This window comes from Apteryx rowi, unplaced genomic scaffold, assembly GCF_003343035.1.
Source record: "Apteryx rowi isolate R43461 unplaced genomic scaffold, aptRow1 scaffold_192, whole genome shotgun sequence".
NCBI classification, from domain to species: Eukaryota; Metazoa; Chordata; class Aves; order Apterygiformes; family Apterygidae; genus Apteryx; species Apteryx rowi.
The window spans coordinates 616,963-641,910 of record NW_020448219.1 but is presented as its reverse complement, the minus strand read 5'-3'; the positions used below and the strand labels follow the sequence as shown (position 1 = coordinate 641,910).

At 38.0% G+C, this 24,948-nt stretch overlaps 1 protein-coding gene and 1 long non-coding RNA gene across 5 annotated transcripts in view; both read left to right on the top strand.

Annotated features, from left to right (window-relative positions):
• LOC112964514 overlaps positions 1–24,490 on the top strand; it is a 43,310-nt gene extending 18,820 nt beyond the window's left edge. For all 4 annotated transcript variants that reach the window (XR_003252992.1, XR_003252995.1, XR_003252994.1 and 1 more), the window contains 2 exons: positions 6,400–6,472; positions 24,075–24,490. This is a non-coding gene — a long non-coding RNA (uncharacterized LOC112964514). The remainder of the gene's footprint in view (positions 1–6,399; positions 6,473–24,074) is intronic.
• On the top strand, positions 6,701–10,733 carry HSPB3 (heat shock protein family B (small) member 3). Its single transcript, XM_026062719.1, has one exon. The coding sequence runs from the start codon at positions 9,984–9,986 to the stop codon at positions 10,431–10,433; it is 450 nt and encodes a 149-aa protein (XP_025918504.1). The 5' UTR covers positions 6,701–9,983; the 3' UTR covers positions 10,434–10,733.
• Positions 24,491–24,948: the final 458 nt, after the last annotated feature.

The window sequence follows — 24,948 nt, the reverse complement described above, 5'->3', positions numbered from 1 at the left end:
CAGTGAGCATTACTTATGCCTTCAGCCTGGCACCAATCCTTGCAAGAATTTCTTCAGCAATATTCCTCAGCACATGACTAGTATGTGCTCTTTTTATCTGATAACATAAGGGATGAATGTAGTCATTCTGTAAATGCAGGTAATTAATGCCACATTAGTTTGTACAAAAGGCATAGCTTACAAGTACCAGTCTTCTGTGGCAGCCAATTTTGAGGCAGAAAGCCATCCCTTAATGACCTCACTCAAACATGGGAGATGTGGACATTAAGGGTAACAAGATCTTGAAGATGAGTGACTGCAGCATCTTCACTTTGGAAACCACTAATGCCTTTTGCATGTCCAAGTGAGGCTGAGTTTTGCAAGTGGTTGTGCATCTGATGTATAATTTATGTGTAGCATCATTTGTAACCATGTTACTTAGGTATTTAGATACTTGCTTCACACTAGTCTCTCACTGGATATGGATAAAAATAAAATAAAATGTGCAAAATAAAGCTGGACATTTTAAATCAGGACAATTAAATTATTATCAGAGTGTGCAAAATGACTTCAAAGACTTTAAAGAAATTCAACAGCTGCTGAGAATAAATTAATTTAAAATTTTTATGTAATCAGAGTGTAGAACAGCGACAGAATAACTAAAAACATTTTTCAGGCTTTCAAAGTACTTCAGTGTCTTTGCTATAGTATTGTCAGGACAGATCGCTGACAGATCTCTGGGAACAAGTAAAATGAGAAGAATGTAAAAATCAATTTGATCTTTTAAAATAGCAGAATGCCCTTGCATAATTTAAGTAACTAGCCCTAGCAGATGCTGCACAGGATTGCAGGATTACTGGTCATTTGTAGGTTGGTCCCAAACATCTCTATCGCTATGCAATCTTTGTACATTATCCCTCCCAGAATTACAGACCATAAAAGAGCTCATGACTACTGTTTCCTCACTGATTGCTGCTGCTCTTTATTGATTCAAATGCCCAGGAAGCATGAAGCCTGATTTGGCAACTGAAGGCACTAATTCTTGTTGCTGAGCAGAAAGCGGACCGCTCTCTAAGAAATTACACAGATACAGGTGGGAGAACCAAAGTGAAAACAAGAAACAGACAAACAATATCAAAGTGGAGCCTGCTACTTTACCTCCCAGGGAGGAACTAGAAGGCCTCATTTAGTTCAAATAGGCTTTACCCTAAACTGTTGTACACAAAAAGTGCAAAACCATTGCAAAAAAAGAAATTTAACATGGCTCCAGTGGAAAAAATGCCATAGGCTGTAAACCACTGGTATGTGACTTAATAGTCTCTCATTGTTCTTAATCCTGTTATTGTTTTCCTCACTATTTTGTTTCCACAGCAAAATTCCAGAAAATGAATAGCAGTAAGAGACTGTGGAGTCCCTCTGAAACTGTCCAGTGGTTCTTTCTGTCCTAGCTTGTTGCTAAAATAGGCTTGAATCTTGCAACCTCTACTTCTTTGATATCCCCACTGAATTCTGTGGGAATAGCAATGTGTGTAGGGAGTTGGTGAACTCAACAGGCAACCACTCGTTATTCAGTATCCAGCTGCCTTTGACCCAGGATATTTTGCTGAGTGAGAGCTTGCTTGTGCGCTAGTAATCAAATTTCCTGTTTCAGAACATTCCTCTTATCCATTAGGTCTTTCACCTTCATCCTCTGCCTCTAACTTCTTCTTCCTTCCATTAGTCATTGTCCAGATAATTGAATACATTTTGAATTGATGCAAAATGCAGCACTGCTCTAACTCGTTTGACTGGATGTCAAAGGGTATGGTAGAGTTGTATGTTAGAGGATATGGTAAAGACTGAGTGAGTTTCTGCCAGTATTTTTGTTTTGTGATATGATGATTTTTCTAAGGAGAGACAAAATCTCTCATCTTTTTTTTTTTTCCCCAGTCTATGTGGCATGGTGTGACATTGATGGGATCTCTGCACATGTGCAAGTGTACAAAGCAGGCCAGAAAATGTGTTTTCAGATTTTTCAAACATTAAAATATATGAACAGAAGCTCAAAGTAGAAGTAACAGTTTTTAGTTTCAGACACAACACTTCTTTAAAGTGTTAACTACTCTTGACGCATGTCTGTGGATTAACATAACTGTCCAAGTCTTGTAAATTAAGATGGATAGGAAGCTTAATCTCTGATATTAAAGAGAATTCTGGCCCAGGGGAAAGTGCTATCTTCTGAGCTGAACCTGTGCTATGAAAGACCATGTCGTTTCAGAACTAATATGGATGATAATTTTAGAATCAAGGACTTAAATTCTGCACTGATATAAACTATGTATAACTCCAGTGGAGATAAAAGAATTATGTGGTTCATATATGCCAAAATTTAGTTCTCAGATTTAACTAAAAACTCAATCTACAAAAAAGGGATTTGCAACATCTGAGATTTTACAACCCCTGCAACCTTCCAAACATCACCAAAGTCTGTAAATTAATCAAATAGTATGAGAATTTTATTCTCCCTGCAACACTGAAGTAAATAACAAGTCTGACATAGGAGCCAGATTTTTGTTGGCTTTTTCCATGTAGACAGACAAGGGAAATCAGTATTTCTGCCACTGCAGATGGCCTTATAAGGCCTTCTTTCTAATACTGGAAACTTGTGAGGGGCTGGTTTTGTGATACAGATAGGTGGCCCACAGAAATAAGACATGACTGCCGACTTATTTCACATCGGAAGACAGCAGTGTCACCATCAATGCGCTATCATTCACTCTAAACTCGTGATTTTGGGGCAAGCCTTCCACTGTCAATACTGACCCCCCCAGACTCCAGCTGTTACCTTGTAAGTTGCAGATGCTAATCATAAAAATTAATTCCCAAGTTATATTGATATCAAACTACACATGTATGTCATTTCAGAAAGGAATTATTCACTAACCATAGCAAACTCTTCTTGTAAATCTTTCACAAATCACAGCAGTTGCTCTTTAAGGACTTTCTGCATGAACTACACTTACCCTGAAATCTGTAGCTGGTCGCCATCCAGACCAACATGTGAGCTCTCAGCCCGAATGAGTTCTGGGCTCAGTGATCTGGGATTCTTTGCTTGACCCTTCGGAACTTAGCGATCTTGGTGATGCATGGTGGTGGATGACCCATGTAATGACATTTTGGAGAAATTTTCATGGCTTCATGGTGTTAAAGAAGAATCTCACAGGACTGGTTCCAGTTTTGCCTACAAGACCCAGTCAAAAGAATACAGGATGCAGAAGTGCAGGATGCTTTAAACCAGGGGCCTGAATTTAATTTAGCCTGAAAAAGCATCCAGTGCCAAAGCCACATTAGCTAAAGCAACAAGCTCTCTTCGTATCAAGGGCCATCCAGCTGATATCTCAATGCCAGCAAATGCTCAGAAAGCATTTCCCATAGCTCTAAAATTCCCAGATAAATGGGAATTTGTCTTCTATTAAAGTAGCTGTTCAATCTTAGCTCTAGCACTCATGTCATAATACAGTATTTTCATGGTAGCTGAACAATGAAGTGGGTTCAGGTATACCCTTAGTTCCTTCTGATACTTCAACATAATGAAAATTTTAAATCTCAAAATTCAATTAGCAAGTTTAATTATTTTCCTCCAAATAAATATTTTGACAGACATATTCAGAGCTTCACTACACCATAGTTATTCAGTTTGCTCTAGCTATTTAACTTCTGTCTTAATCTTGTTCTCAGGTGAAACGTCATTAAAAATGAGAACAGTTTTTCTTTGTGCTAATATCAGGTTAGTCTGTTTTGTGTGTAATTTAGGTCCTAGATTTTCCAGCTCTTACCCCTAGAAAGCTTAGAAAGTACCTAACTGCAAACTGCAGAAATGTTCCTATTCCTAAAACTTCACAGGTGAGGTTTTCAGTATTTCTATTATTTTTAACAGTGTTGAACCTCAAAACATGCAAACCTGGAGATCTGTTCCATGAAATTGGAGTTTCACATTCTAGTGAAGCAAGTGAGCACTTGCTATGAAGCTTAAACAGGTCCAAAATAAATAAACCAGTCTTATTGTACTTAACTGCCTTGAGTTATTCCTATCAACACTCAAGCAAAGACTTCAGTGAGGGAGGGGAGGAGGAAATCTGAAAATTAGCATTCTTCTTGGAACACTGGTTAATTTTTAACTGGTGAAAAATAAGACTGTTTATACAGCAAGAGTGCATTAGATCCTACCTTCCACTGGCAAAATGGAGCTTTCAAGCCCTTAGGCACATTATTCTCTTTTAATTGTTCATTTCCTCTCTCCTGTTCATCTGTGTGCAAGAAGTGAACAGATTACTATCACTCAAGGAAATCATATAGTTTGCTTTTTATAGCACTTCATCAAGCATTTGTGAGGCACAGATGCATTTGCCTATAACAGGCATGAAAATATTTAGAAAAGCAGCCACATCAATAGCAGAGGAAATATTTGTAAAGATTTCAATGATGGCACTTCAAAGTTATTTTTAAATTATAATAACAACTTGAAAGTTTGAAATCATTGTTAAACAAGATGCATTTTGAGTCCATTGGGTGTCTATAAGTGTGTTGTTCCAAAAGAAGCTGCTGTGTTCCTACCATCCTTCATCTGCATCCTTCATCTTCCCCCCTATCATCTCAACACATCAAACAGAAGTCTTGTAACAATAGATGTAATGTGTCACAATGATACTCCTTTTTACACTTATCTATATTTCTTAAGTAGCCTCCTAATATAGGAGCAAAAACTTGATTCTTAGTGCAAAAACATACAATTATTTACAACCAAAACAAATTAGCTTTCCCCTAATTAACAGGCCCCTAAAACTAGGAGGTCGAGTTTACAGTTACAAGTGAGCATCAGTGCCCTGAAGAGATTTTCCAAGAGATTGGGCAAACCCACCGTTTTCCAGGTTGTGAAGGACATGACCCACAGACTGAAGCCTTCCTTCAGTTAAGTTGGCTATGTAACAAAAGAGTCCTTGTAACCTGCAAGATGTTTTATAACAGGGCATGAAGTTTTGCTGCAGAAAGAGTTATGTTATGATTCATTGCCCAACATAAACACTGTGTGACTGGAGACATTAACTAAAAAAAAAGCTCAATATTTCTCTAAAATAAAACACCCAGTATCTTCTGATTAGACACTTGCAGTAGTTGTGATTACATTTTTAAATGCTTCAGAGTTTACATGTATCTAGATCTAACAGTCCAGGTAAAAGGACAATTTATAGCCCTAAGAAGTAGTGTACTCAAAGTGACACCAGTAGGAGACAATAATTTTCTGGCTCTACAAAAATATATTAAATACTGTGCAGAAAATAGCTCTAATTTTTTTACCATCCAGTTTCCATATGTGTCACCTCAAGTCCCATTCCCACCTACTTTTTATTTTGCTGGGTATCTTTTCAGTATCACCACAAAACTCCCATAGTGGGTATAACATAGTCAGCACTCCCACTAAGTCCTGCTCTCCCTTACATTTCTTAAGTCTTCCCAAGTTTGAAGGGACAGCATCTCTTTTGAATGACATGTCAGGTAGGTCATGGGTGGTATCATTCAGTGGTTTTGGTAAGATTAATTGCAATGTTCTGCCTAAATTCGTTTGGGTAATTACGTGGCTGTCATTTGATTTAGCCTGTTAACTTCTGCTAGAAGAGTTCTTGTTCACTTTGTCCTGCAATTTCTTTTGCATTTTTCCCCTTTCAGTAGTTACTGAGTTTCAGTGATAGTTGAAATAACTATTCCTTGAGAAATCAAGCATGCAGAGAATTGCAACAGTGCAATCTATTTTTTTAATCAAGTTCTGTCAAGCAAGATATCTGTATTTCTTTAAGATATGAATCAAAATTTTGCTGTTCTCATGAGATTTTGTGCGCCTTACAGTTTTGCTTTAGTCAAAACTTTAACAGGATGACTGCTTTCTATATTTTCCATGACTTCAACATGAATCAAATATGTATTCCCCCCAAAAGTTACTGAAGAAGCAGCTAATACTTGCTTGAAAATGGCTTGTTGTGAGTTAGTCTTGGGGCTTTTTTTTCCTTTGATTTGTCTTTCCATACAAGTATTTCACAGATGTGTAATGATATCTGGTATTAAAACACAGTAGACAGCTTGTGAATTGAAATTTTCTTTTATTAGCTATTTTTCTGTCTCACCACAAGATGGCGGTGTGACACATTTATACTAGTAGTGTGTTACTCGTACACAACTTCTTGTAAATTGCCAATGGATCAAAAGGGTTTTTTTGGAAAAATCCAGAAAGATATTGAGACTATAAATGTGTGCTATCAGCAAGAGAAGGCAAATATGGACAGTGCAGGGCAACTATAATTAACTGTCTCACTTCAAACCAATTTTGCAAAGAACAGTTTTGCAATTTTTCCCAAATTGGTCAATGGTTTCCTGTTTTTCTGCACCCAGGAGCATGTCATGCGGCAAGCAGTAAGGACTCACTGCCTGCCCTACTTGGGAAAGAAAACAAGAGAAATTTAAGGTATGGAGCTAACAATTAAGGACATTGATCCTGTTCCTGTTTTAACTAATCAAATGCTACATGAGCTTGGTAATTTCAATTTTTTTGCCTCAGTTTTGTGCACCTGTTGTTTGTCAGATACATGCATCATTGTATTAAACATTAAATGAGATAATATTTTTATATATTATAATCTTAATATCTGATTTATAATATTTATATCTGCTATTACTTTTATATCTATATACTATATAATTTTATTATTTCTATATGATGTCACCAAATTCCTATTAAAGAAAATAATAATAATAAAAAATGGGGTCAAATAGCCTACAGAGCAGTGGGTGTCATAGTCCCTGGTAGGAGCCCCAGTTTTACTCTCCTGTTTCTTATTGTGGTCCAGTGAGTACCAAATTCTTCCAGGCCAATAGCAGGAGGGAATGAGGGACTCGTTCCTCCTCTATTTCCATAAAAGCCTGAAGTTTGGCTATTAAAGTCTTCCCTTGGGAGTGTCCGGGCCCTGCAAAAGAGAGGGACTGACTCTCTTACACTCCCACTGTCTGATTTAGGCAGTTTCCACCTCAGTTTTCTGGATGCCGCCTCTTTCAATGTATGGCTTACACTTCCACCGCAGTGTGGGGGAGTCAGCTGTGGCAAAAAGGAGCCCTAAATGCAGGTATGGCATCACTCAGCAATGCCATGCCTGAAGTCCATCAGTAGACTGAGCCCTCCTTTCCCATTTACTCTCAGTGGGAATTTAGTGTCCCATAGCTGCATGGCTCTTTGAAAGTCAAAGCTTAATCACTTCAGGTAAAGAAAATTAAGCTATGCAGTAATATTAATAGATCAAGTGTGCAATACCAGCCTTGCACACCAGAGAGCGGAAATGTCCTTTTACGAGATGATATGTTTAAGACTTAATATGACCTCAGTAATCAATTTTTTTTAATGCATTGTTTGACTGAAGCTTGCTAAGCTTATTTGAAGAGCATATCATAAACATCAAACTTTAAAAGTTCCTCAATACTGCAGCTTCATGTGCATATTTAAATTTGAAAGCCTGAAAATATATTCTAAATTGCTGGGATGTTTACATTTCAAGTGCATTTGGTTTTTCCAGTTGACATATTCTCCTTGTTAGCAACAAATAGATAAGAAAGATGGAATTAATTCCTTAGCCCTTAGGTGGATAACAGAGGGTAAAGGAGCTTGATACTTAGGAGAGACCAAGATGAGAGAGCAGAAAACAGCCCCTTTGCTCTGCCAAAGTTATAAGGTTACATTACCAAAATCTTTCAGAATCCTTGTTCTGCAGCAAGAAAGAGATCCTATAAACAGAGCCTCGCATAAGACATGAATTTAAAGGGAATTCAAAGCATCTTTCATGCTAATTAGACCAGATACACAGTACCAAGTATGCTTAACATAGACATTCAAAAGACAGAAAAACTAACAAACACAATTGTTTCTGGGAACAAACAGCTTTCTCACGGTGAGCTGTACTGACATTGTTTCTCTTTACATTTAAAGTGTTTGTGTGAACCTCACATAGACAACTTTACCTTTTTCTGGAAAAGATGAGAATGGTTAAATAAAAAAACAAGAGAATGCAGTATTACTGCACAGTACATTTATTAATGAAGTGCCAAGCTGAAGTAAAATAAGTCAGACTATCATCTGAGAACTCAATAGGGACAGCAATAACCTTAGCAATTTCTAAAAGCATAGTATTTGTCCAGTCTGGTGAAGAGCAACCAACTAAGCGTACTGCTTCACTTCAGGGTTAAAGTTTTCCCATCAAGTGAATCATTGGCTTGCAAAACAGAAAACAGCTGCTGAACAGATAATAGGCAATGTTCCAGGTTATTTTTATCACTATTTTAGCAAACCATACATTCAGAACTGCATTTTAAAATTATTTCTGCTGGACAGTTGGACAAGAAAAGAGCCAATAGTTAAACAAAGTAGAATACTCTCTCCTTTCCCACAATGCTTTATTAATCAAATGGCCATTGATCTAAGGTAACCTGAACCTTGATCTACCTTTGGTAATTTCCTTACCTTGCAAAGCCACCTTCATGTGCCTAAAATAAAATAGCAACCTTCGAACCTTAATTATAGATACATCTAGTAACCCTGCTCTGTTATCCAATCAATACAGAAGTTTATTTGTGATGATAACTATTGAAATTTGACTGCCTGTTTCTTCATGAGGCTGCAGTCCATTAGCAACCAAAGATGCCATATAAACTGGCTTGCCATTTTCATGATAATGGAAGATGCAAAGACAAGAAGAGAGGGAGGGAGCTGTGATGAGAAAAAGCCCCCAAAATAAGAATAAAAGTATCTTGTTGATTATTTCCAGCATTAGGGCAATTGAGGGGAATAAACAATTTCACTGTCAGTTGCCATAGTACATTTTGCTTCCCATTCCTAAGCCCTACTAAAGGAATTTTCTAGCAAACATATTAAAATTTGGAAATGCCTTTCCCACATCAACTGCACTTTTCTCTTCGGTCTTGTTAAACAAATTATTAAGACATTCCAGGCTTATTTGCCCTCAGACCACAGGGTAGCAAGGAGGTTGTTACTCCACAGAGAGCCTTTGAGGACATCAGTCCTGTTCCCCAAACACACATGCTAGACCGGATCACAGATTCAAGCTGTTAAGCCCCAGAAGAGGAAGGCTACTGGGACAATGTGATAACAGTAGGGATTTGGAGGTTTCTTAATATCATTCTAGGGAAAAATAGCTCTGCCCTCTCTTGGAAGCTGTGAAACATGAGCTTTCACCCTGATTCTGCCTGTGCTCTTGGGTCTGACTCCCTGACACACTCAGGAAGACTCTGCTGTGCTTGTAGGTCACTAAGATTGCAGAGTCAGCTGTTCAGCTCCCCCCCCCCCCGCCCCGGGAAGGGACCATTACGTTTCCCTCTTCTCTTTCCTGTATTTCACCTGAGCGCAACCTGTGTCACAATGCACTTGATAACTTTACAGTTCACTTAACCTGAAATTCACTCTGTTTGTACTATCAAGCTAATTAAATTCCTTCCCTCTGTAATTTTTGTATTACATTTAGAAGAAATATAGTTTAGAACTGTTACAATTCATCCCTTGGAAAAATAGTATCATTAAACTTCCTTTTAAATGAAAGAACCTTTCACATTATTTGTCTACTCATTATTCATAATGACAAACAGCACAATATTGCAAGAATAATCAGAGGTGCATTAAAATATCACTTTTACTATTTATGCTTGAAATGTGTACATGCGAAAACTGTTGAAGCAACTCAAGACCCAAGCACTATAAATAGTGCTCTATTGTTAGCGGATAAAAGRCGAAACAAGTCTCATGGCACTGGAGCATGTCCTAGTAAGTGCTACGCTCAGCCTGTGCTAAAAGTGAAAGGCTGCATCAACTGGTAAACTAGTCTGCAGGCAAGGCATATGACTGGAAAGAGTCTGGTCTGACTCTGTAGCTTCCCCTAAGTGACGCGAAGGCAGCAGCCACATATCTGTCTGCTTCAGCAATGGAAGAAACAATTATAAGACACTGGGTGGAAACTCCTGTGCGTTATCAAGAAGAGTTTGCAGTCGAAGAGCCAGAAGCATTCAAATTGGATCACTCTCTGTACGCTTTGCCGGGCCCTTCTACAGCTGCGCTGAGCAACAGAAGGCGAATCACAGAAAGTACAGCTGGGGCTGCAAGGAGCGACCAGGAGGAGGAAAACACACGCTTTCAGGTCTTACTGGATGTTGTGCAATTCCGCCCTGAAGATATCATTATTCAGACTTTCGAAGGCTGGCTGCTGATCAAAGCTCAACACGGACCCAGGATGGATGAACATGGTTTCATATCCAGAAGCTTTACTAGACAATACAAATTACCTAATGGAGTGGAGAACAAAGATTTGTCTGCACTTTTCTGCCATGATGGCATTTTGGTTGTTGAAATGAAGAACTCAGTGGGAATGAATTAAATTCTTGTGAATAGTTTATTGGTGAGACAAAATTATTCTTAATATAACAAAATAATGTAACTCAAGCAATGCTGTAGAATGTAGTCAAGCATGTGGCTGTATTTATATTACAAATATGGAAAATCTTTGTATATATTTTTCAGTATGCTGAGTTTATTGTTTGGTGTGAAAATATACTGCTTGCCTCCAGCTACATATGTGCTGGAAAGCGAGGCTTTTTGAACAGTAGAAAATTTAGAGTAGCAAGAGAAAAAAATTCTGTTTGATAAGGTATTGAAAATAAAGCACATTTAAGAGTTCTGTTAAGCAGGAATTGTATTTTAACAAATAAGCATTTTTAATATATATTTATGGGATGACTCATTAAAGAAACAATAGACAGGTTGTTAATTTTATGAAAATTTAATTTACATACCAAAAATGCTGTTTTCTATTAATTAATACTTCAGGTTAATTTTTTTTTTCCTTAGACTCTGGAAAAGCACACAAACTGAAGGATACTAGCAAGAAAAAAGCTATTTCCACAGCTCAAGTTTGTATACAAAACACCCTTTGAGAGATTTCTTTTTAAAAGTATATTGTATGTTCGAAACTATAAAACAACAGAATAATCACTGACTATATTTGTTTGAAAACACAGTAAGTAGTTATAAGTAAGAAAGTAAGTATACTTTCTGTCAAAGACATTAATTTGAAAGAAAACTTTCAAAGGGGTTTAGAAAATTGTTTTTGTTTAAGGTATTCTGCTATCTTTCAGCAACTGAAGAAAAAATGTATGCTTACAAATAAATACTCAAAAGGACCAAATTCTTCCTTATGAAGTTCTGCTAGTCAAAAAGCACTAATACAGCATGGATGCCTTCATTATTACACATTTTAGGTACTTTGTTGGTCAGTCAATCAGATGAATATTTTATTCCTCACATTGCTTGACAGTTTAGGCCAAGATCCTACAACTGTGTCTTCAAGAGCAAATGCTTCTGCCTATGTGTAGCCCCACTCTCCCTATATCAGCATGGGCTCGACATGGATCTAATTTTAAGTGTAGGAGTTCCATACTGCAAACATAGATTTAATTTCTGTTCCAGTTTCTCTCGTTTCAAAAGAGTGGTAGAGCTGAAAAAATAATCTGCCCGCCATACCTAAAATCTCGTCTCCTCAACATAAAAAAAAGAAAAGAAAAAAATGCTCTAAATGAGTTTGTAAATACTCAAACATTTGAGGAGATCTGAAGCTGCAAATCCGACTGCCTTCTTTTATGTGAACTGAAGATAAGTATGACTGCTGTGCTATGAATAGTAAAGGAATGTGGAATGGAAAGTGCCAAGTTAATTACAGACTCTTTATGATAGCCATCTGCTGTTTGGACAAATTAAAAACATATTCAAATGAAATTGAATACAAATACAATTTTAAGAATATTAAAAAAAAAAAATCTGATGAACAAAACTCTGGCTCTCACTGGCTGAAGCCAGAGTTCCTTTAGTTTAAAATGAAAGCCCTAGGYTTGTACTTATGCACATGTCCATTCATTAGAAAGGATTATATTGTTAATCTTTAGGCTTGAAGGCATTTGAAAGCAATTGACTTTAAGAAACAGGGGTAGTCCAATCCTTCCATTTTATTTCTTATTTGTACTAAAACTCCCAAGAATTTATAGCAGAAATGCAGAATCCACTTCTGGATTGTAAATTTCCTTAATGTACAATTATTTTGTTTTGTGAATAGAGCGGAAGTCAAGAAACTAATATTTTCTAACAAACCAAACTAAATATAAAACATATGTCCCTACATTTCCACTCAACCCACACTTTTCCCTCATGTTACCTTTGTTTAATTTATGTACTGGTTTAAGAAAATAAGAGTATGGTCAAGACAGAAAATTAGATCTAGATTCTAAAAACTCCTAGATCAAGAAGTTTCCCCAGTCAGGAACCTGATGGAACATATAACAGATTAAAAATCAGGAATTCTAGATGCAGACTTGGATTTAAACTTTAAATGGCAACTTTAGAAAAACCTGCCTGTTTAGACCCATGGTTTCCATATCACCTGATAGCACAAGTATAGATAGTTCAGATATGGTTCAGAATCATTAATTCAGAATCATCAATGCTGTGGTGATTTTTATTTACAGATAATTTTGTAAATCTGATCGTTTAAAAATCCTGGTCTATATAAAAATTATTCTACCTAAGATTGTGGTGATGGCATTCATATCCCTGGAGATGAAAAAGCACTTCTACAAAACCATGACTGATTTAAATATTTTAAATTAGATCATGATTAAACTACTGGAAACTTGGCAAGGAACTAGACCAGACAGCCAAAATCATATAATGTGTTCTATATATGTAAACACCATGGTTACACACAGCTCTGCTTATATATACACAGGCCTGTCTCACAAAACTGGATAGAGAATTTGACATTGGCTGTCTATATGGTGGGTCTCTTCACGTTACTCTGTTCCTGATTCTGTACTTGCTAACAATGCTGTCAGTCAGAAACCAGTGGCATATACAGACCTAAACGCATCAAGGATGTACCCAGGCATGTTTTACCTTCCCAATCTCTAGTACCCAGAGCTTTACAAAAGTGTGAATCTGTGGTTCTTCGTGAATGAGAACTTGCTCGTGGGCCCTGGGCCAGCACCAGGGTGTCTGCATACTTGTGATCATGCTAGAATATATATCTGCCACTCATTTCCTCTATTTTAGCACTGTGACAGAAGAAGGTGTCTCCGCCACTTTTTAGTGGTAGTTTATTGAAGGTTTTTGGATAAATGATTTCTAAATTTTTACCAGAACAGCCTGAAAGTACTTGGCAGAGCATTTCTGAATTGTTTGTGAAGAGCTATTTTCATATTATATCTGACGTTTTACTGTTATAATCTGATTAGTACTGAATGAGAATAACACAGAGCAACTTGTTAATATTGTTTATGGACAGCAGAATGATAATTTTATAAACAGCAAAGGATTTCTGAACAGCAACAGCTTGAGACAGGTTTAAGACATGCTGACATGATTAAATTAAGAGCCCTCATATTGGATGTCTACAAAATCCTGGCCCAGAATAAGCAGTATATGCTGCTGTACGCACTGCAGAGCCAGTGTTATCGAGCCTTCTCAGCTCCTGCCAGTGAAGGATTATCTTTGTAATTGATCAGACTGCTCCTCCAAATGGATAAAGATGATTTCATGCATGAATTGAAACACTATGAAAAATGTTCTCATAGAAGAAGAAAATGTCTCAATATCAGCACTAATCTCCAAAAGCAAGGTCACAAACATGTGATTCTGTGTGATCCCTGTGGGCAAAAAGCCCACAAATTCCCTGGACTTAGTTGCCTTTATATAGTATCTGCTGTATCCACGGCATTTGAGATCTCTGTACACAATCTGATACTTGTATTGCAGTGAACTGAGACAGACGTGACACTCATTATTCACTCAGTTAGCATTCAGCTACAGCCCTGGATATTGGAAAAGTGGAAAAGAAACTGCTGTTGTACCATGGTGGCAAAATTCCTTTTAAGAGGAGCAAGCCTTGTATTCCTTACTCAATTCACAGTCAGGAAAAAAAATCCTTTAAACTGTGTTTTTTCATCTGAGTAAGGCTACAAGATCTGGCTTTTAATGGGAATAGGGATATTTTTGAGAACATTGGTTGCACCTCCTCTTGTCTGAAAGAGACACTGACCTTTGTCTTTGCCCACTCCAAGACAACGGCTGGCCCCTACCACCTAGCTGACAGCATCTCAATGGCCCTGCACTGTGAGCACAGGAATAAGTCTAAAGACTTAGTCTTGTACATTATATCAGACAGAGATACCTGAACTGGCCCCACTCATGCTAATTCCAGAGTCAGAAGCATTGTCCCCGTTTGCCAGCTCAGGTCCAGAAAACCTGGACTGTCCATTGCTGTGCACAAGCTAAAAAGTCCTCCCTTATCAAAAGTACTTTCACAGATGGAGAGAAAGGAGAATTGCAGCACTACAGCTGAGGACTCACTGCTCAGGTTAACGCTAGCGTGGGGATCTCAGCACTCTGCTCCACTGCAGGCTATAGTCTCCTTGAAGTCTCCTTGAAAAGATATACTGTTTACCACACAGTGATAATGCTGATGACAGCATTTTCGGGGGGAGTATGTCTAATCACCTCTTGCAGTGAGTAGGATTGATGCAAATGAGAGAATCAATTAAAATTTCTCTCTTTTTTTTTCCAGTTTGTTTACTGTGCTTTGGGCTACCCCCAACCCTGGTGGTTGCCATGGTTCTGTTGACAAAGCATGTCTTTCCCAAGCCCTGCAAGCTAATACAGAAGAGGCAGCAGGCAGGTCTGTGCAGAGAGAGGTGACAGAAAATTGTAGGACAGAGTGGGCCGGGGTACATAGTGAGCAAGGAAGCCCACCAAAGATGTCTCAGGCAGGAACAGGGAACAGGAAAAAAAAACTAAACTGTTTCAGAATATGTATTTATATATTTTCAGATTTAAAGCATAATATTTAAACTTATGCAGTGAGAACACCTGTGGAAGATCTGGCGAGGAGTCAGTGACTGGCAGAGTATGTGATAGCAGGCTCAGCATGTGAAACTACACACTGACCAAATTCCCATCAGGGCCGGGCATGCATATTCCATTTTGTCAGCAATGTCTGGCTGCTTCCTGAACAGTAGTTTCTCAAGGTTAGCACAGCTGAGATAAGGAAATAGTGCTAGTAGATAAAAGGGGGTCCTTGGGATGCAACAAGTAGAGTCCCGCCTGGGTGTCCACCCTGGGTGTCCAGCAGCCTCCCATCCGCGACCTCTCCACGTGACTCCCAGGGCTCCCTGTGCAGCCTGGAGAGTAAGTCCTTCATTAAACCTATCCTATTTAACCCTTCGTGAACTTTGTCTCTCTTCACTGGTATCTGACCCTCTCTTGCCCACCTTGTGGTCACAACCTGCTATAAGAAATATTTGACTTTTTTATAAGGTGAGCATTTTTAAAAAGCTGAGAAGAGCATTTCAAAATGACTTTAACTAAAAAATTTAGGTTGTTAACAAAAAAGGAATATCACACATGGACTAAATCCTTGGTGTGCTAAAATGAAAGAATAAGCCGCTTATTATTTTCAGCTATATTTCTTTCCACTTGCACACCCCTTAATTTTTCCATGCAGTAATTCTACATTTTCATCATGTATGCAGCGATACCATAGTAGAATCTCCAATATTTTTCAGCCAACATATTAGTTTTACCTGCTCATAGCAGAGTTAGATGACATGAGGTTTAAAGTGCCATTGTCCTATCTAAACTAGCCATTCCAAAATTATTACAGTCCAGCCCTCATTACCTCTAGGTGTTTTACTGGATCACAGTAAGCTATTCAACATGTGCAGCCATCCCTCTTGTTGGCTCTGCATGGAATTGGTTTGGTACAGCAAGACTTGCTGATTCAAGTGCCACCATACTGCCTCCCATGCCATCTTGCACCTAGCTCTCATGTACCACACTATGGATGCAGCACAGAGCTCAGCTATTTGTGTAGCTAATTCATGTGTCCAAACAGGGCTTCTGGAAATGGAGGAGCTTGGGAACCACAGTGCAGAAACACCCAGCTGGTTTCACTACAGCAGTGGTTGTTAGCCTGGATTTAGTGCTGGACACAAGTGGTTTCCTGTGTTTGTGTAACAAGGCACGAGAAGAGCCTGGGGAGCAATTCACAGAGGCATCGAGGTTGGATCAACACAGGTTTTGGTGTCCAGAGTCAATATCTCCTCTATTATTTGTTCCACTCCTCATTTTGTGGGATACCTCACCCTCCACTTAGCCTGAATACTGGAGACAACTGTTCCACAGATGCTGCAAGAGTGCAAAGGTGTAGGAATTAAAATCAGGCATAGCTTTTGTGTGTGAATGAACTAATTTTGAGTTTGGATGTTGGATTTAAATTTGTCTACTTCTTAACTAAAGGTGATAACATTACATCAGAGTTACAATGAAAAATTAATGAAGGCAAATGATTTGCAGAGCATGGTTTGACAAATCCAAACATAATACTTACTTACACTTTCTTGTAAAAAAAAAGGCCAGAAACTCAAGAGCTACCTGCTGTAGTGAAAGTTCTATTCATTTTTAAAGTATTTCAAATATATTTTTGTAACTCTGTCATCATTATCCAAGTCCTGATGTCATGATCAGTCTGCACTGTACAAGATGCAGGTACAATCTCTGCATTGATATATTTAGAGCCCAAGGGCTTGGTCACGGAATGAAAGTGATGTGGACTCAGTGCAGATTAGGGACTGAGGCAAATATCTACAGAAAAATGAGTGTTGAGACTCATTCTATCATGCTATCTATATCAATATTTATCTTGGACTTTTTCACAAGGCAGTCAGTCCAAAGTTAAAAGGTGTGCTTATTTTTCCTATTCTTCAGTTTAATGTGGAACTGAAATACCAAAATCAACAACAAAGTTTAGCAGAAGAACAATATTTTGCAGGAAGTTGACTAGATGGCAGTAAGCTCCTGTATAAACATAGAATATATTTCCACATTATACTTTATCCATAAATCTGTACTGATTTTGAAAAAGTTATTAAGATTTCATTAATCTCTCAATAAAACATATTAGGACAAAATAATCCAGCACAAAGGGACAAAGTCAGGCTATTTCTTTCAAAAAAGTAGCACAGAAAGTGGGGACAAGTGATCAAACCTGTACACCCTGTTCGAGTTTCTTTTCATGCCTGGAATGCTCACTTTGGAGGGGCTCCACCAGTAGGACAACAGGAGAGGATACAAACTCAAAGGTTATGTCAAGCTTATTTTGCCATGATTTAATCCTGCCCCTACATGACACAGCACTCACATCACAGTGCTGCTGCAAGATAATTTTTCTATGATCAGAGGTAAATGCCAGATGTGGGGGGAAAGAGCCAGACAGAAATGAAAAATTAGGCCCAAGCGAGCCCCATTCTTTTTTTCACTAAATTTCACACTTCCACAGTTGCCATGGAACTGATTATGACTTACACCAATTAAAAAAAAAGGAAAAATAGATTATTTAGACCTAGGCTGTGATCTTAAGGGACTTAACAGCTGCATTCAGACTACTCAGTTGCACACCATCCTTCCTTCAACAGGCCACTTCTGATTTCTTGAGTGTCTTAACACAATTTCGTTACTACTATGCCGTTGGGAAATTCCCCTAGAGGAACCTCTTTGCACCTTCACAATAGGAGGAAGGGGCTGAGGCATGATGCAGTTATGCAATATTTTTAACTAACAGGGATACAGAAGAATTTTGACAATTATGGCTAAATGAAGATTTTTATTATTAGGAGAGAAAGTAGATATTTAAGTCTGCAATTCTCAAGCATAGATAGCCACATGAAAATCATTAATAGGTTACATGTTTGGAAACTATAGCCTCTCTGAACTTGAAAGCGTACACTCTGCAAGATTTTGTTGGAGATCTACTACCTAACTATTTATAGCAGAGAAGAAAAGCACATTCTGAAAAGATAAAGCCAGCACAAGTTCCAAGGAACGCAACATATGAACTGCCAGAGCCTTTGCCATTCCTCACTCTTTCATGTGGTTATCTTTATAAAATAAGATGACAGAGCTCTCTGGAAGGATTTTACTTTAAAAAAATTGTTTAAGATGGTCATCTTGTTCTTCTCTGTCACTTTCTTACCATCATGGAATTCCTATGCATTTTTAAATCCCTAAATTGGCTTTTAAAAGGTTGATCTAATCTGGATAAAAAGAGCCTGGTCCGGAAAACTTTGCGCTTGATCATAGGGTTCTCAGGTCAAAGGGACTGAAGAGATCCACATTTCAGAAACAAATTAATTGGTACAATTGATTTGTGTAGGAAAATAATTTTTACAGGAAACTATAATTTAACCTTGGAGTTTAAAGCTAATGAAATAGGTGGTTCAGGCTCCAAAGGAAGAAGTTATAGAAATAAAATCAAATGTCCACCAGCACCTGTCTCCTAATCCGGAAGAATAACTGCTCTTGGCTTCCTGGAGGAAGACACATAAAGCAATTTATGACTCAGATTTCCAGGAAAGGAAGTGCACAACCTGCATAACCTAGTAATGGGGGAGAAGATGGGACAAGAAGGAAATAGAGAAAGAGAATTGAAAATGTATATTCTTACCTTCGTAATTCCATTGTAGACTGAACTTGGAGAAACTCACAGCTATCCAAACCCTTAGTTAGCTATTGATAGGACCGCCTCTGTTTAAAATAATGTCTAACCCTCTGATTGTGGTTTCTATATATAAAAGTGCATTTTTTTTCCATTTAAACTGTACCTGATCATTAGGAAATGTCTTCTGGCCACTAAGCTCGGCCATAAGAACTAATACTGTTTAACTCTTAGCTGTTGGCTGAATGCATCTAAAGACATCCTTTGCTGTCCATGTTTGTCAAAAGTCAAATTGAGCTCTGTTTGAAGCAGAAATCCAAGTCACTTCCTCTGACATCTAGGAAATAATAAAAATGATTGCCATGTTGTGGCAAAACAACATGTACAGCACACACAGTTCAAGAGCTGTTTATAAAGACAGCATAGGCCTTATGATTTCTAGGGGCACTAAGGGAACTGAGGCAAATCTGCTACATGTTCATATTTTAACAATGATTGCTGTGACCTAGTAAAGAGGAAAGGTAGGAGGAAAACAGTTTTTCCCATCCCACAGAAATTTGAGATATTTATCTTGCATAAGGAGAAAAAAATTTAGACAAGAACCCAAAAGTGGAGGAAATTCTGGTTTGATTAATAAAACACTTCATTTCAGCAATTTCAAATATTCAGGATCAGTGACAAAAAGTTGTTTTAAACTTCTGTTAGCTTACATTCCCAGAAAAAAAGCATCCAGTTTCATAAAAAATGAAATTTTTCATTTTGAAAAAGTTAGAGTGAAAGCATCTCAACAATTTTAAGACTTTTACTCTGAAATATAGTTAAGCTAGGAAATGTGTTGAAGATCATTTTCTGCAGATCTTTTGATTTCAGTCAAACAGTATTTTCTGATACCAGTGTCTGATCCTCCTACCATTTACACCAGCTTCCTTCTATATATATAGATAGGTAGATAATATGCATGAAGGCATTTTTACCTAATCTTGTTTTCAAAAGTTGTAGAAGGACTCTAGCTGAAACCTAGAAACATCAGCCTGAAATGGATACAGTGTGGAGGCAGAGTTAAGGTTTCTAGATTTATGGGTTTAAAGGCCAGAAGAATCAATGATAATCCCCACTGTGATCCTCCGAACAACAGAATCCACATCATCTCACCTGCTAATTTCTCATGAAGCCCATGATATATACACAGACTGAGACTGAGATAACTAATATGTATTACAGAGGACAAAAAAGAACATTGGTGATTCTGCTCAATTGTCTTTAATTTTACTATTCTCTTTTGGAAAAAGTTTTGCAATTTCTGCCTAATTTATGTTCCTGTTTGAAAAATATTTTGTTTTCTGCTAAATCCCATGGCATTTTTTCTAAATTCCATAGCACATTTTAAAGTGTCTCCATTTCTGATATCTGAAAATTGTTTCTTGCTTTCAAATACAACTTTACAAAAGTTTTACGTTAATAATATTCGATCTTTTAGAAGCTTCAAATGAAAAAACCCTACAATAACAGATTTGTCACATTTCTTGCATTTACTTCGTCGCTTTGCTAGTTTAAAGCCCTTACTTTCTTTTAGTCTGGAAACTTTAGTGTTTAAAATCATTTAGTGCCCTCTAGCGGAAGACCTGTTATGCATGCCTAGCTGCTGCTCTATGAGATGAAGTCCTTCTGTGATTCAGACTAAAATCTTACAATTATTACAGATCTTACAGATCTTACAGACCTTACAATTACAGATGATGTAAAAATGGAAGGAAAGAAAATCAGTTCACCCATCTTTTAAGTGGAATTTATTATCCATCCCTATAGTTTTAAAAAAATCCAGTCATTTCTAGTTATAATGAGACAGTACAGACAGCAAAACAAAATCATCTAGGGTAACAATATAAAAAATAACAATAAAAAGCACATAGTGAGTGAGCATTAGATTTAGTTCACTCTTAGAAACTATATTGATGAAAATTGGCCTAGCTGTAGCCATTTGCTTGCACAAAGTACAAGTACAGTGTGTTTCCTGCTAGGAAATGATCCAATATCATGGATACCAAACACATGGTTTCTTCAGGGACCCACAAAGTGATTTTCATAATGATGACAGTGGAAAGACTAAACATAATCAGAGGTTTATCTTACCTCATGGGAAAATCACTTTATTTTTCTTACCTAAAGCATCAAATTGATAACATAGAGGGGAAGTACCAAAATGAAGTCAGAAACATTTTTGGGCTGGAAGGAAAAAGTTAGGGGTTGATACATACTTTTTATTATTGTTGGTTGCAGGGTCTCATTCACTTTTTCCTAATTCAAGATAGCCTAAGGGTTGTAATCACTTGGATCTTTATTTTTTCCCTTCATGTTCCCAAATTTTCAATTATAAACTTTGCACCTGCACAGAAAAATAACTCGCAATGCTTTCAAACAACTCTTTCAGCATAGTTTCTCAGAGGACTTGAGATGTCTAATTCCAAATGAAATCAATGAGATATCAATCCTTAGACATCTGTGTGCATTTAGCTTTAGTCTAGCTTTCAGTTTCACCTCCAAAATTACAAGTTCACAGGAACACATTGAACAATAAACATTTTTCACTGGGGGTTGCAGACTATCAATCTCAATAGCTTCAGAATAACATTTACATTGACTCTGAAAATTTAATTCCTGATGAAGATGGTAGAAATTTCCTACCAAAGAAAGTCTTCAAAAACATATTTTATCCAGCTGAAATGCCATAAGTCAGTACATGCTCTTCTTGCCTTGAAATCCTTGCCTCTGGTGGTCTGAACAGCAAGAAAGTTCAGTCACACCGGATCAACTTGGCACTGTAAATGGTTATAGATGGCCAAAGAAATTGGCTTCCTCAAACCCTTTTAATATCTTTTTTAGGGTAGTCTCTAATTTTCCATGTTGATTTTGTTGAAAATAAATCTTTTCCTGAGTTTTAAAAACTGTTCATTTTAAAATCCATAACAAAATGCCTACACACAATAATAATCAGAGTTGGCTCACTGGTGGGAGAGAAGTGGAAAACATAATTTCAAACTGGTTATCGTTCCAAGTTCTCATTGCAGTTTTGGCCACCAGGGAAATAAAATAACACATTTTTTCCTGTCATAATTTTGCCTTATTGTTTGTGTTAATTCCTGAAAAAACATGATTTAATTTCATGTAACTTAATTTTTGTTAAAGCCTCAAAGTAAAACTGGAACATTTTAGAGAGTAAATACTTCACTAGTTTACACTTTGTTATTTAGGAAATATTATTGTCATTAGCTGTACAGATTTTATGCCTTAAAATTCCCATCTGAGCAGATTTTACACCTTTTGAACTTCACACCTTTGTTTGCATCTTTTGGGGACAGAAATAATGACCAGTACTCATTAAGCAAACGTTAGAATGTCAATCCACTAAAGGGGATGTAGGGGAATGCAGGACAGCTGTCATCATGACTATTGCACCCAAGGGAGTAATCAGGTCCCCAGCTCAACTTCGTCACTTCTTCCTTCCCATCCTGTGACAGGCATTGGCACAACTCCTCACCACTTGAGGCAGCAAAATTCAATTCTTGAGCTGTCCTTGCAGCTGCAGAAGGCATCCGTTCATCACTCTAGATCATTAAATGAAGGCAGATTCAAAATGCATCTATCTACACAAATCAAATAGATCAGCATTATTTCCAGGACTTCATGTGAAAAAAAGACTGTTTCAGAGAAAACAACAATAATGATTAAGGGCATTAAAATTAAGATGAATGGGGACTGAAAAGTTTGGGAAAGGAGTTTAATAAGATTCAGTAAAATGCACATAAAATAATGAATGGTACAGCAAAGGCAGCAAGGAAGTAATTTTTTCTCCTTACTGTAATACAAAAACAAGGGAGGATTCAAGTGAATGCAAAAGACTGCCCAGATCAAATTATGATCAATATTAAGAGCAACTTTGGAAGGAATACAAAACTCTGACGACTAATCCTGATTTGTGGTAGTCAAAATTTGGGGTGAAATCTAAGATGGAGGTTAAATTAATCCATATCTACCTCCTGTTGGGATTTTAATCCTTATTCTAAGATGGCCACATGGGTCAAAGGCAGCATGCTGGACCTTGGATCATATACTATATGGAAATGCCTATATTTGGTGGAAGAGAACCATGTCTGCACTGAAGGCAGTGCTTCTCACACTGACTGCAGTGGCAGAAAGATAAAAATCACTAGCTTTAATGGAAAAAGAGCTTAGATGGTTCTAAGAGCGTGGACAAATGCTGATGCAGGGCTTCAAGATGCCTCAGAGCCTGTAGGGAGGATTAACAATGACAAAGCCAGGTTGCTGTGCTCACGCCAATACCATGTGAGCTGGCAGGGAAAATCCAGAAGCCTTGACAGAGAGATGTCTGAGGTCAAGGTCTTCAGCTGCAGAATCCTGGGCAGCTGCCAGCTCTCCGTCAAGAGAAGACTGATGCTTCTTACTTTATCACTGATGTGGATGCTTAGTATCGCTCTCTGTGAAATTGCTTCTGCAAATTTAGCACTTGGGTTTGGAGTTGGTGGCACAAATGATGCAAGTATGAACATGTTCCACCCAGGTGATCACCCAGGTGACCACCGAGGAGCTGGATACATGATGATATGTGGCTCTCTAGGCACTACTTGTATTGGTTAATTAAAATAGATTTCCAGTGAAGCAGTGAAGGAATTTGGGGCTAACATATTAAGCTGGGATGAGCTGATGCATTAGAAAAATGTTAAAAGTGAACTGGCCAAACAACAGTGACAGAAAAAGAACTGTGATAACATGCATTAATGCCAGAGAAATCAAGGTCAGAAGAAAAAAAGTGAAGAACCTCCCCTCCCCTCCCCCCGGTATCAAACAACATTAAAAACAGCAATGAAAAAAAGCAGTGGGTCTTGTAGCAATCCATGACATCACCCCCAAATTAAGACAAATTATTGACGCAAAGACCTTTACGAAGCAATACACACTTTGAACTAAGTCAGAGAAATAAGCAAGAACTTAGTACCTGGCAGGATGTTGATAGGATCACATGACAAATTGGAAACCAAAAAGGCACAATGTCCTCAGAAGACTTCTCTTCTAATCAGGTGCAAGAATGCTCACCAAAAAACTGACAAAGCTGGACTACATTCAGGAAGAAGAAACCAACGAGAAACTTTGTAGTCAGTGTGTGCCACACAGCCTTTATTTCAAATGATTCTTTAACAGGTTTATCAAGAGAAACTTGTATTCAGGGGTCCAAGGACAGCTAAAAGATCAGGAATGGGATGGGATCCATGTGACTAGGTGCCACAGGACTTACTAGCATGAAGAGGGGGAAAAGTCAGGGTAGCAGAAAAGCACAGGGCAGGATTAAGATTATTCCACAGAAAACAAACAAAAACAGCATGATCATATTTTTCAAGAAGGATAAAATATGCATTATCCACAACTAAAATGCATACCTTCTAATTCTAACATTACTTTTCTTCATAAATACAGGTTACCCACCAGGAAGAGTAGTGTATGTGAAGAGAAATAGGTGTAATGCACATACCACAGAAAAGTTCAAGAACCTATGGCATAAATTCTTCCTTCTCACAAGATGAAAACCTTGAAAATAAAACACAGCATCTGAGATGTACAAGCTTCTTGGCTAAACCTGGAGAAGTGCTGAAACATCCTTGAGGGGGATCATAAGTAATCATGTATTTGAGTCACTGTCACAGCAGAAATCCAGTAGACTTATAAAAAATTAATCAACAGATTTAATTGAAGATACTAAACTTGTAAGTAATACAACATTTAAAGCTTAGTACGAAATGTCCATAATACTGCAGTTTTGTTTTGCAATGAGGAAATGTTACAAAATTATAACTGTGCTCTTGTCTATTTCTGTTCATAATTTAAATAAACAATTTCAGTCACATTCTGTTTTTCAGTTCGGCCTGTTGGTAACCTTAGGGGAACAAGAAATAATGCCCCAAATCAGAAAAGGCACAGTTTTCACAGGAATGTGAAGCCCCTCAATTATGAAAGAAACACAGTCGAGATTCAAAACATTTTAACTGATTATCAGTTTTGTTTAGGAGAAGCACAAGGGTTTTAACCACAGAGTCGCTGCGGCATTTACTTTTGGCCATTTGGCGCAGACTTAAAACTAGCGTGGTGGCTGGTGCTGCCCTGGGGCGCCCAGGCGCAGGCCGGGCGGTGGGGCCAGGCCGGGCGGTGGGGCCAGGCTGGGTGGTGGGGCCTGGGCTGGGCGGCAGGGCCTGGGCTGAGCGACGGGCCTGGGCCAGGTGGTGGGGCCTGGGCTGGGCGGCGGGGCTGGGCCTGGTGATGGGCCTGGGCTGGGCGGTGGGGCTGGGCCGGGCAG